We start from the raw sequence: 13,217 nt of genomic DNA on the forward strand, positions 1-13,217 counted from the left end.
GGACATGCTCTGACGTCACATACGCCAAGGCGGAAGCGGTCGTCATCGTAAAAATACGGTGAGTTGGAAGCTTGGTCAAACGTGTGCAAATTCTCGTTGTTTCGTTGCTAAACGCGCTCTTTTCTCATTGGTTTGAATTCATGTTGTTGGTCTTTACACCGAGAGGAGCTCATTTGACAACATTGTCTGTTTTTCGTGTTTTACTTAGCCGCCAAGCAGTTAGCCTAGATTGGGTGTTTGTCTCGTGAAACAGCAGCAGGATGACGTTTCACGGGAAAATCCAGTCCTAAAATGCATCACTTTTGGAATTTTGTTTCCCCCCCCCCCCAGGCCCTCCCTCACAGCCTAAACATGTCGTGGATAAAGGAGGGCGAGTTAAACCTGCTCGAGAGGATTTCAGCCAACATCCTCAAGGTATTAATATATATATATATATATATTTTAAAAAAAAAAAAAACGTGGATCGAGCTCAATATACAGAATGGGTTAAAAGCTAACACTGCCTATCCTGATTTAAAGCAAAAAGTGTACTTAATGATTCATTTAAAATTCATTGCACATAAATTGGATGAAAATTGTACTTACATGTTTAAAAACAGTTATAGATTAAAGTAAAATGTATTGCATTATAAGCAAAAGTTAAATCCAAACGAACTGTGCTTGAAATAGTTTAGTGTACTTGAAAAATGTGCTATAGATAAGTAAAAAAATGTACTGTACTGGATTAAAAAATGTATACTTCATTCTAATATTTTTGAATGTAAATTTTAAAGTCATTTAATTCAGTGATTCTTTCACATACCACTAGAGAGAGCCAGCATACCACTAGTGTTACTCATGCCACACATTTTTTTTAAGAGAAAATGTCAAGATTTCGACAAAAAAATCAAGATTTTATCTAAAACAACTCATCTGTTAAAGAGAAAAATTCACATTTTAACGAGAAAGTCATGCTTTACAAGAAAAACTTTAAATTTTAATGAAAAAAGTCAGATCTTTTTTAACTGAGTGAAAAGTCACAATTTCGATGGTTTTGTGTGGAAAAAAAGTCACTATAAAAGTTAAAATTCTACGATAAAGTAAACATTTTTACCAGAAAAAAAGCTTCAAATTTTAGAAGAAAAAAGTCAAAAATTAACTGGAATATATTAAGGAAAGACATAAAATTTTGGATGTAAAGGTTTTTTTTGTTTTTTTTCACAAGAGTCAGAATTTTCTTGAAAAGATGATTTTTACTAGGAAACTCAGTTTTACAATAATATTTTTACTTTATTTTTTTATTTTATTTACCAACGTCACAGTTCCATCACAAGAAAAAAATTGAGGGGGAAAAAAAGCCAACTTCCTTTATTGAAAAGTCACAATTTTCCAAAAATGTCACAGTTTTACAGGAAAAAAAAAATGTTGAGTAGGAAAAAATACAAGCAAAAAAAGTCTTATTTTACAAGAAAAGTCACCATTCGTATGAGGTTTGTAGTGATAAATCTTATTCTAATAATTCTGAACATTTATTTTTTTAGCTTAGCTGTAATACTCTTTCATTGTATATGTACTGTTCATAATGTATGCCATCATGGCTCTGAGTACAGTAACTGCTTTCACAAATGACCTGCACTCTTTTTCCTCCAAGGCAGGGCCAATGCCCAAACACGTGGCCTTCATCATGGACGGCAACCGTCGGTTTGCGCGCAGGAAGAACATGGATCGCCAGGAGGGACACATGCAGGGCTTCAACAAGTTGGCAGAAGTGAGTGAGCACGCTTACATTTTAGAGTTCAAAATGGTTGTAACTTGAACAGCCCATATTTGCCTTTTAGACACTTCGCTGGTGCAAGCATCTAAACATTCCTGAAGTGACAGGTGTACGCCTTCAGCATTGAGAACTTCAAGCGCACTAAGGACGAAGTGGACGGCCTGATGGAACTGGCCAAGCAGAAATTTGAAAGACTTTTGGAGGAACGGTGGGTTTCCTGTTTATTAGCGGAACTTTATTTATTTTACGGTACACTTAAAGTGCATGACCACATACACTGCGTTCAAATTATTATGCAAATTATATATTTGTCTCAGATTTTCCGATATAGTCTGCATAATTTTCACTTTTCAAGCGTGTCTCCCTATTTTTTTCACAGCACAAGAGTGAGAACAGGCACTAAGGATGTCTTAGTGTTTTAACAAGTTGAAATGTGTTTAAAGCATGCAGGAGGGTTTTAAAAACTATATTATTATTAATTATATGATCTATAATTCGTGGGTGGGTGTTCAATATTTCTCCTGTGATAAATGGGGGTTCACTGTATTATAAAATGCCTGTATTAAAAGATAAGCCTATCTCTCTTTGAGCCTTCCCTCTAGTAGACGCACTGTGCAGCTGAGTAAACCCTGGCCTCTATTATATAGTAGTTGACAGATGAGCATGCATCATGTGATGCATGTTATTTTTATGCGATATCGAATGAATCACTGACTGCAGCTTGTGCTTTATGAATGAGACACAGTTTGTTGAGTTAATGTTCTTCTTTTAACTGCAGGGAGAGTCTGGAGAAGCACGGCGTTTGCATCCGGGTGCTGGGCGACTTGAACCTGCTGCCGCTGGACCTCCAGCAGTTAATCGCCAAAGCGGTGCTCACCACACGAGCGCACAATAAGTATGCTGTTTTGCCTCTCTGTTTTCACAAGGAAAAGCTCATGATATTTATGAGAGACGAGTCACAATTTCAATGAGAAAAGTTACTTTTTACAAAAAAAGTTATTTTTTAATTCAGAGAAAATTCCAGCTTTTTTAACTCAATAAATATAGTTATCATATACAAATTATATACATATATAATATATAAGAATTATGTAAATATACAGTGGGTACAGAAAGTATTCAGACCCCCGTACATTTTTCACAGATTTAAAAAAGAAGAACTGAAATATCACACAGACCCTTGCCTTAATATTTAGTTGAAGCACCCGTTTGAGCTAATACAGCCATGAGTCTTTTTGGGAATAATGCAACAACTTTTTCACACCTGGATTTGGGTATCCTCTGCCATTCCTCCTTGTAGATCCTCTCCAGTTCTGTCAGGTTGGATGGTGAATGTTGGTGGACAGCCATTTTCAGGTCTCTCGAAAGATGCTCAATTGGGTTTAAGTCAGGGTTCTGGCTGGGCCATTCAAGAACAGTCACGGAGTTGTTCTGAAGCCACTCCTTCGTTATTTTAGCTGTGTGCTTAGGGTCATTGTTTTGTTGGAAGGTGAACCTTCGGCCCAGTCTGAGGTCCTGAGCACTCTGGAGAAGGTTTTCATCCAGGATATCCCTGTACTTGGCCGCATTCATCCTTCCTTTGATTGCAACCGGTCGTCCTGTCCCTGCAGCTGAAAAACACCCCCACAGCATGATGCTGCCACCACCATGCTTCACTGTTGGGACTGTATTGGACAGGTGATGAGCAGTGGCTGGTTTTCTCCACACATACCGCTTTTTAGAAAACTCCATGCGGGCTTTCAATTGTCTTGCACTGAGGAGAGGCTTCCGTCAGGCCACTCTGCCATAAAGCCCCGACTGGTGGAGGGCTGCAGTCATGGTTGACTTTCTAGAACTTTCTCCTATCTCCCGACTGCATCTCTGGAGCTCAGCCACAGTGATCTTTGGGTTCTTTTTTACCTCTTTCACCAAGGCTCTTCTCCCCCGATTGCACAGTTTGGCCGGACGGCCAGCTCTAGGAAGGGTTCTCGTCGTCCCAAACGTCTTCCATTTAAGGATTATGGAGGCCACTGTGCTCTTAGGAACCTTAAGTGTAGCAGATTTTTTTTTTGTAACCTTGGCCAGATCTGTGCCTTACCACAATTCTGTCTCTGAGCTCTTCAGGCAGTTCCTTTAACCTCATGATTCTCATTTGCTCTGACATGCACTGTGAGCTGTAAGGTCTCTATAGACAGGTGTCTGGCTTTCCTAATCAAGTCCAATAAGTATAATCAAACACCGGTAGACTCCAATCAAGGTGTAGAACCAGCTCAAGGATGATCAGAAGAAATGGACAGCACCGAGTTAAATATGGGTGTCACAGCAAAGGGTCTGAATACTTATGGCTGTGTGATATTTCAGTTTTTCTTTTTTTAATAAATCTGCAAACATTTCAACAATTCTGTTTTTTTCTGTCAATATGGGGTGCTGCTGTGTACATTAATGAGGAAAAAATGAACTTAAATGATTTTACAAAATGGCTGCAATATAACAGTGAAAAATTTAAAGCGGTCTGAATACTTTCCGTACTCACTGTATATAAATCGTCATAATTTTAAAAGAAATGTTTGTTTTTAAATATAAAATAATTAAGCCTTTTTTAAGTCAATGTTTAAATGGAAAATTAAAAAAATAAATTGTTTGAACAGTGAAAAATCTGAAAGGAAAAAGGTCATTTTTTATTTTGAATTATGAGGAAAAAGAAAGAATACATCAATATTTTTAAATGAAAATTTTAAGTTCAATATTATTATACCCCCTGATAAAGAAAGCATGGCTCATGGATTTTGTTTTCACTCGTGGATGCAGCACTTAATCAACAAGCTGCTGAATTATACTTTGACAATTAGTGTATCAGATCCATGTATGTGGCGCTCACCCCCAAACACATACATTTTCAGAAATAGGTAGCTCATTAAAAATTTACTTGGGTGTTTAATTTCACTCTTGATGGGTGGGTAGCTGCCAGAAACCCAACTATTTGTATCCAAAACATTATAAAGTACATTTTCCACAATGTGGACCCATTCAAAATGTTTTCTTTTTTTTACAGGTGTTTCTTGAATGTGTGTTTCGCCTATACATCACGATATGAAATGACTAACGCAGTGAGAGAGATGGCCTGGGGGGTGGAGCAAGGACTGATTAAAGCCAGGTAAAGCAATAACTTAGACACGTGAGGTTTTATCCTATTTTCGTCACAACAAAATCGTAATATTACAAGAAAAAAACTAAAGTCACAGTTTCACAGAAAAAAATGTTGTAATATTATGAGAATATATTTTTAATTTGAACAGAAAAAGTCCGTTTTATGAGAAAGCTTTGAGAAAGCAAATTATAATTTTAGGGGAATTAAATTGTAATTTAACAGATTGTTGAAATTTACAAGACTGAAATATTGTGTGGATAAAGTTATTGTATGAGAATAACGTAAAAATATTACGTTAAAAGTTCATTTTATGAGCATAAAGTTGGAATTACAAAATTAAACAAAATGTTTTAATTTGTGGGATTACTGTAGAAATATTACAATAATGTCTCAAACAGAATAAGTAATTTACAGGAATGTCCCAATATTAGAAGAATCATAGAAAAAGTGGTAATTTTATGGACATAAAGTTGCAATATTATGAGAGCAAAGTTGTAGTATTACATGGATAAAGATATAATTTGCGAGAAAAAGGTGAATTCACTTTAAACGTCCACAAAGTAATTTATTGTGTTATTATGTCTTAGTGATGTTTCTGAGGCACTGCTGAGCGAATGTCTGTACAGCAACAATTCTCCAAATCCTGACCTTCTTATCCGAACCTCGGGCGAGGTGCGCCTCAGTGACTTTCTACTCTGGCAGGTGAGGATAACAAATACTTTTTGTTCCTTTTTATTCCTATGATTATTAATTTGTCTTCTTTCTTCCAACACAGATGTCCCACACGTGTTTAGTATTCCAGTCAGTGCTGTGGCCTGAGTATTCCTTCTGGAACTTGTGTGAAGCCATTCTCCAGTATCAAGTCAACCACAAATCCATCCAGGTAAGGTTTTGGTCCTGTTGTATTGATTTCTATTGTGCAAGGTGGTGGTTAACATGAATAACTGGAGAGAGGAGATAAGACATTAATTAAATGACACATGATTGGTCATAAACCGTGCTGATTTGATTTACGGGTTTAATTTGTTCTGTGACCACATGCGTAACTCAAAACACTCATATTTCAAATAATCTTTCCCCATTGAAATGAATGGAAGGCCATTAATCTGGTCCAGCCCTACAACAACAACAACAAAACTAAAAAAATATCGGAATGTGTTTTTTTTATGTACAAGAAAACAAATTAAATTGAAATTAAGAGTGAGGCAGCTGTTAATGGGACTGGGGAATGGAGACATTCTTTCTGTACATTTGTGTCTTCCCCAACAATGGACACCATAGTTGCTTGTTTAGTTTCAATTTGTGGCTTGTGGCAAATGGGGAGCGCGCTGTGATTGCAACATCTATGATCCACTGGTAAAGGGAGACTTCAAATCTCCTCTTTTATCTATAACCTTTTCAAACATTAAAGCGTATGTATGAATGGAGAAGAAAGGATCGTATTATTGTGATCGTTTTGTTTGTTTGTGACAGTGGGCCTGAAGAGAAATTTCAGCCCTACATACGTTCTACACATTGAGGATTGACAATAAAGCGTACCATACCATAAAAAATAGAATATAGGTGCAACAATTAATTTACAACAAATCAATTATCAAATTAATCGAGAACTATTTTAATGATTGATTAATCGTTTAGAGACCTTGTTTAACTTAAAATTGTCCCAATCCTCGGTATTCTCAGATTTCTGTAGTCCTCCATGAAACGGGGATCTTGTTTGATGTGCGTCCTGCGTCTGAGATCCACAAACATGAGCAGGGACGCATAAAACATCGTCAGTCTGCGTCCGCAGACGCACAGCATTGCTTACCTGTGTGTGTGTGTGTGTTGCTGAAGTGCTGCAGCAAATCATTATCCACTAAAAGTACGAGCCCTGTCTTGCTGCTAGCCAATCAGAGGCAGAGGAGAGAGGGTTCTCGTTCCATAAGTATAACGGAGACTTTTTTTCCGTAGTCGATAAATTTTCATTGTTGTGGTAACACCCAGCGCGCCGCTCACGACGCAGCGAGTTGCTGGAGGGAACGGGTTTGGATCTGTAGATGCACAAAACTGGGCACTTTACATAATTTGGGCTTCCAGCTCATAAAACCCATTCAAATTCATTCAAAAAATTGGAATACTGTGAAGAAATCACCATTTACTTCTCAGTTTTATAGAAAAAAAGAGAGAAAGTTGGGTCACATTAAGTCAATCAAAATATGGTACTGTCAAAACGATATGTTAATCTACAATACTTGGTTGGGAAACCCTTTGCTTTAATCACTGCCTCGATGCGCCGTGGCATTGAGGCAATCAGCCTGTGGCATTGCCTGGAAGTTATGGAAGCCCATATTTCCATGATGCTAGCTGTCAGTTCGTCTTTGTTTTTGGGTCTGGTGCCCCTCAATTTCCTCTTGATAATACCCCATAGATTCTCAATGGGGTTTATATCTGGCAAGTTGGCTGGCCAGTCAAACACGATGATGGCATGGGCATCAACCAGGTTTTGGTGCTTCTGGCGGTATGGGCAGGGGCCAGGTCCTGCTGGATGAAATCTGCATCTCCATACAGATCCTCAGCAGAAGGAATAATGAAGTCCTCTAAAACATTCTGGTAGACTGTTGCGGTGACCTTGGATTTAAGAAAGCAGAGTTTACCAACACCTGCACTGGACATTGCACCCCAAATTATGACTGACTATAGATATTTCACACTGGACCTCAAGCAGCTTGGGTTCTGTTCTTCACCCGTCTTCCTCCAAACCCTTGGACTTTGATTTCCAAATGAAAGGCACACTTTACTTTCACCGGAAAAGAGGACCACGGACAACTGGCCAACAGTCTAGTCTAGTTTTCTCCATGGCCCACTTGAGACACTTCTTACGTTAGCTCAGGCTCAGAAGTGGCTTGACCCGAGGAACCCGACAGTTGTAGCCCATCTGCCGGATGCGTCTGAATGTGGTGGTTTTTGAAGCTGTGACTCTCGCCTCATTCCACTCTTTCTGGATCTCTGATAGATTTTTTAATCTTCTTTGTTTGATAATCTGGCGAATCCCACGGTCATCTCTTGCTAGTTTTATCCTTCCGCTAGACTTTCCATTGATATGCTTTGACACCGCACTCTGTGAACAGCCAGTCTCCTTAACTATGAACTTTTGTGGGTTACCCATCATATGGACGGTATCAATGATGGTCTTCTGGCCAGTTGTCAAGTCTGCAGTGTTCCCCATATTGAACCCAGCTAAGACAATTGAACCAAACTGAAGCAATTTAATGACACCTGGGGAAACCTGTGCAGGTGCTTTGAGTTTAGTAGATGATTAGTGTGTGTGACACTCAGTTTAAAACATTTATGGCCTGCAAAATTTGGGCTGATTTCTTCACAGTATTCTAATTTTTTGAATTCCTGATTTCGTGGGTTTTATAAGATGGAAGCCCAAATTATGTAAAAATAAACAAACACTTGAAATTGTTTCAATTGTGGACCCTGAATCTATAATCTTTGAAAGTTGCTTTTTGAATGGAATTATAGAAATAAACTTTTCCATGATATTCAAATTTTTTTGAAAGGTTCTGTAGTTCGCTCGTGCCGACATCGTTTAAAACAAGCACACCAATACGGACCCACACTACTGCCAAAAAAAAGACGTTAAGTAAAAGATGGAGAAAGATCAGAAAATGGCCGATAAAGCAAGAGCAATCAGTGTCATTTTCGTTTGTACTTCAGTGGTAAGTTCCCACTGGGAGCAATTATTAAAAGTGCACATATGTGAAACGCCATTATGAACCAAAACAAAGGTTTTGAACAAACATAACCACTAAAACGGTTCAGTTGTTAAGATTTATTAAATTTAAATATGTAAAATTATTTGAGACTTCACTGTTGTGTCAAGATGCCAAACATAAAAGGGGAAATTCTTTTTTTTTTTTTTTTTTTTTTATAAATTAAGCGCTTTATTTGAACATTTATAACTTTCTCTTTTTATTTACTTGCTCTTATTGTGAAATGTAGCCCAACTTTTATTTAGTAAATGAGAGAACATTGTACAATTCTTTATTATGCTCTAATATCATTATATCAGTGGCATATAAAAAAAACTGCAACAATGCTATCGTTTATTGCGAAAGATTTGGGGAAAATATACACATTGAGAGAGAGCAAGAGCAATGGATAACAAAAATATTGTACAGAGTATAAAAGAGAGTAACAACTGCAATAAAAATCTGCAATTCAGCAGGACTGCGAAGCACAAACCTCCATACAGCGGAGGATTACTGAATCTGTATTCTGTGATGATAAATTCTTTGTTTCCATGACATGTGCATTAGCCTTTACACCGATCTGACAGGCTTGATCGGTATCGGCCGATAATTAGCATTTTAGGCTGATCGGCTTTAATGTCATAATTCACAGATTGATCGACTCCGCAAAAGACATTCACTCTGCGTACAGTATATTTGAATCCAAAAGCTAGTTTATTTTTAGCCTTGTCGCGTGTCTTTTGACGTAGTACTGTAAATATCTGACCGCGAATAAAATTATTTTTAAAAAAAGATGCCGACGGTGTGTGACAGACAACACGTCTGAGACAGACAACACGTAATGCGTGGATCAGACTACCAAGACAAATTTGGTCTTTCATGATTGCAAGTTTAACTTTTCGAATGGAATTATGGAAATAAATAAACTTTTCCATCATATTAAAATTTTTTGGAAAGGGTCTATAGCTCGCTCTGGCTCAATTGATCGTGGCGATATCATTTAAAACAAGCAGACCAATACTATAGCCCACACTATAGCCAAAAAAGACTTAAAGTAAAAGATGGAGAAAGATCAGAAAATGGCCGATAAAGCTATGTCAGCCTACTGCAATAAAATCTTGTATTCCAATACCACCGCATCCCGTCTTTTATGATCACTGGGCTTTATCTTGTCAACTCAACGGATACACTCGTTACAATGGCAACGACAACAACAATAGAGCATGCAAATTTATTGTGTGGGAGGGAAAAAATAAGGAAAAACGTGGTGATCATCACTGTTGCTCGGGAAAGGACGTTCATTCACAGATTGCTTGAGGTATTTTCACGTACTTTTAATACAATATGTCTCGCAAGCAGGCAACAAAACGTTCTGGAGTATAAAGATGCCTTAAAGGAGCAGACTTTGGCAAGTTACTGTATGTGATTTGGTTACATCCATGTCTGTTTAACCAAATCTTTGTTTAAACTTTAACTGGAAATGGCAATAAACAGCTTGACGCAAGTTTTTGGCCTCTTGGTGCGAAGTTTGCTGCCACCATTTAGTGCTCGGAACTCAAATTTTTGCTTGAGACAAAAAAATCGGCAGAGCAATGGCTCTTATCTATAAAAAAAAAAACTAGGTAGACATTCAAAGTTGCAAACGTTCCATTACTGTAACCAAAACTCTTCATTCCAGAATGCGCGGTACGTTCACCGAGAGCACCAGGCACTGCAGCAGCTGGAGGCGGACCGCGCCTGTACTGCCGAGCACCTGCAGCGCCACGGCAACGGCAAGCCCGCCGACGCCGGCCGCAGGCAGGAAGCGATGTCGCACTACGCTGCCCGGCGCCAAGAGCGAGTGCGGGACTTCCTGGAAGTGCTCACGCACAAGCGGGACTCTTTCTTTACTGACTTGTGCAAGGACGTGTCAGCTTAAGAGCGCTTCCTGTGTGGACCCCACCTCTTCCTACAAGGGCTTCTTCTGCTCAGCATCCAGAATCAGTGGTCGAGAAGAGGGTGATGTCAACCCCTATGGGGTTATAGAATTACTGGCATATTTGTAAATGTAGATTAAGTGTCTGGTCAAAATGTAGTTAAAGGTGTTATCGTCCTGCATGCTGTGATTTGTGGCGTGAAGGCTGTGCCATTATAATCCTTTTAATTGATGGTGTCAGTCCAGTCATGTAATGTTAATGACATAACTAGATTTTGACCAGTTTTATCCCCCCCCAAAAGAAGAATAAAGTGATCATTGATTGTCAAGATATATATATATATGGTTTGTGATTCACTCTTTTTTGGATGTTTAGTTTCCTATCATTTAAGAATGTTTAACAGAATTGCTATTCTGAACGTAAAAACATGTTGCAAATACAATATTAAAAAGTATTTAACCATCACTGAGTTGAGAAACATCTACACAGCATTGCGTGCTGTTATTGCTCTGTCATATTAGCAATGATATACAGAATAAAATCTGATTGAAAATGTTATTCAAATACATGCTCTTTGAAAAATATTTACGCTGTGCAGAAAATGCATTTTCTTCTACTACTAAATATATTAAATTTATTCAATGGCCATTTATTTTAAGGTCAGCATATTCAGTCAATGCTTTATATATACCATTCACAAAAATTTAGGGACATTTGGCTTTGGGTGAAATTTCAGGATGAACCTAAAATGAACTTTTAACTATTTGGTGAAATAATACTTTTTATTTATGAATTTATGACTGATTTTTATTATTGAATTGATTTTTAGTTAATGACAGTATTACTTCATTATTCAATGCTATATTTATTGAACCAGATTGTATTTCTTACTATTTTATTTAATGGAATTTTAATGACTTATTTATTTAATGGAATTTTAATTTTGTTTTCAATTATTCAAAGGGTTCGTATTTATTAAAAGTATGAGGACAATTACTATTTAACTGTTTTTTATTCATTGATACTATGTGTTTAATGTTGTTTATTATTTAACCCCTAATTTTCATTTATTTCATGATACATGTATTTTTTTGTGGAATTTCATTCGTTTCAAATACGTTTATTATTATTTCATTAATTAGTAATTATTTAATGAGTCATCTATTTTTTTGTATTCACAGTTTCATTGTTTCTGTATTTATTGATACTTTGATTTATTTAATGTTAATAATGCCTTATTTTTTCATTGGAATATTAATTCATGACATAGATTTCAATTATTTTTATTTAATGTTTATGTAGCGGAATTACATTCATTTTAATTCCATTTTATTATTTACTTGATTTTCTATTTTGTGTATTTGAGGTCATTTGTTATTTATTTATTTAATGAACTTTGGTATACATTTAATCCTTCATTTTGGGGGTCCATTGGTTGATGATGCAGAATTTAATAATTTTTATGTTATGTTCAAAATGTATTTTCAAGCATTTATATATAACCACTGCATATCTGTATCACACAGGAAGTGGGATTCCTGTGAGCCGTTTAGCACGACCCCTTGAGGCGCTGATTGACACTCCCAACGAGACCCTCCCTCCTCAACCAAAAAGGGGTGGAGTCATGTGGCCACGTGACATAGCGGCGTCCAATGATACCCGGCGCCATGTCCAACTGGTTCAAACTGGTTTGGCTCTTATATTTCATGGTATAAACTAGAAAAACATTGCTTTGCGATATACATGCGCCATTTTAAGCAGCTCCCCAGTCTGCACAGAACTGTGACCCCCTTGTGAGGAGGAGAAAAAAAAAGCCTTTGTCACCCGTCTTTTTCCCCAAAATTTTATCGGCGACGACATGGCTAAAGCAAAGGTAGGATATATATATATATATATATTTATTTTTTTTACTCGCCCGCAGAAAGGTTGTTGATGTTTTTGTACTTTTAATTTATCTAACGATGGTGATGTGAGGTTGTCGTCTTGTCGACGTCGTGTGTAGAAACGTCATCCCCATGACAGCCAGCCGTGGCAGCGCGCACACTGCGGAATGCTGCAGCCTTAACAAAATAAACGAGTAGTTTTTTTTTTTATTCGTACCTTGCCAAGCAAAAATAAAAATATCTAAAAAAAAATAAAAAAAAACTTTGCACGTGAATAACAACATCGTACGTGCTATTTTGTTTTCGTCTTTTTTTAACCCTTCGGATAAAAATAAACGTCATCTCCGCGCCAAATTGCACGCAAATACAAGAAGTGTTCACGTTTACATAAGCCTGACAGTTACCTGTCAGTAGAAATGTATATTTTGAGCGCGAGGACGACGGTGGGGGAGGGGAGGTGATGTGACGTCCTTTTTTTTTTTTAAAACCCCTTCCCCCTGTACAGTTTATTCTGGCTAAGCGTTGAGATTTTTACATCGGAACCAGAAATTTTACGTTATTGGATCAAAATGTACATTTTAAGATGGCCGTGTTTTCTATTCGAATGACGTCTTGTTGTTGATGTCGAGCCTGTGGAGCAGCCATTGGGCGGTTTGATAGGAATCAAGTCACTTCCGGTTATGTGGGTTGGGGGGGGGAGCTCGCTGTTTTAAAAACGACATTTTTCGTCGACGTTTTAATTTTATAATGGTGCGTAAACCTATATTGTCCGGCTACAGTGCTAAAAAGCAGTAGTTA

At 37.5% G+C, this 13,217-nt stretch overlaps 1 protein-coding gene across 1 annotated transcript; it reads left to right on the forward strand.

Moving 5' to 3' along the window:
* On the forward strand, positions 1 to 11,120 carry dhdds (dehydrodolichyl diphosphate synthase). The gene is given in 10 exon segments (XM_061777589.1): positions 1 to 58; positions 331 to 414; positions 1,631 to 1,747; positions 1,818 to 1,859; positions 1,861 to 1,961; positions 2,532 to 2,648; positions 4,785 to 4,886; positions 5,468 to 5,582; positions 5,656 to 5,763; positions 10,299 to 11,120. Coding segments are annotated over 9 exon segments (1,005 nt in total). The 5' UTR covers positions 1 to 58; positions 331 to 351; the 3' UTR covers positions 10,539 to 11,120.
* Positions 11,121 to 13,217: the final 2,097 nt, after the last annotated feature.

This window comes from Phyllopteryx taeniolatus, chromosome 6, assembly GCF_024500385.1.
Source record: "Phyllopteryx taeniolatus isolate TA_2022b chromosome 6, UOR_Ptae_1.2, whole genome shotgun sequence".
Classification (NCBI taxonomy): Eukaryota; Metazoa; Chordata; class Actinopteri; order Syngnathiformes; family Syngnathidae; genus Phyllopteryx; species Phyllopteryx taeniolatus.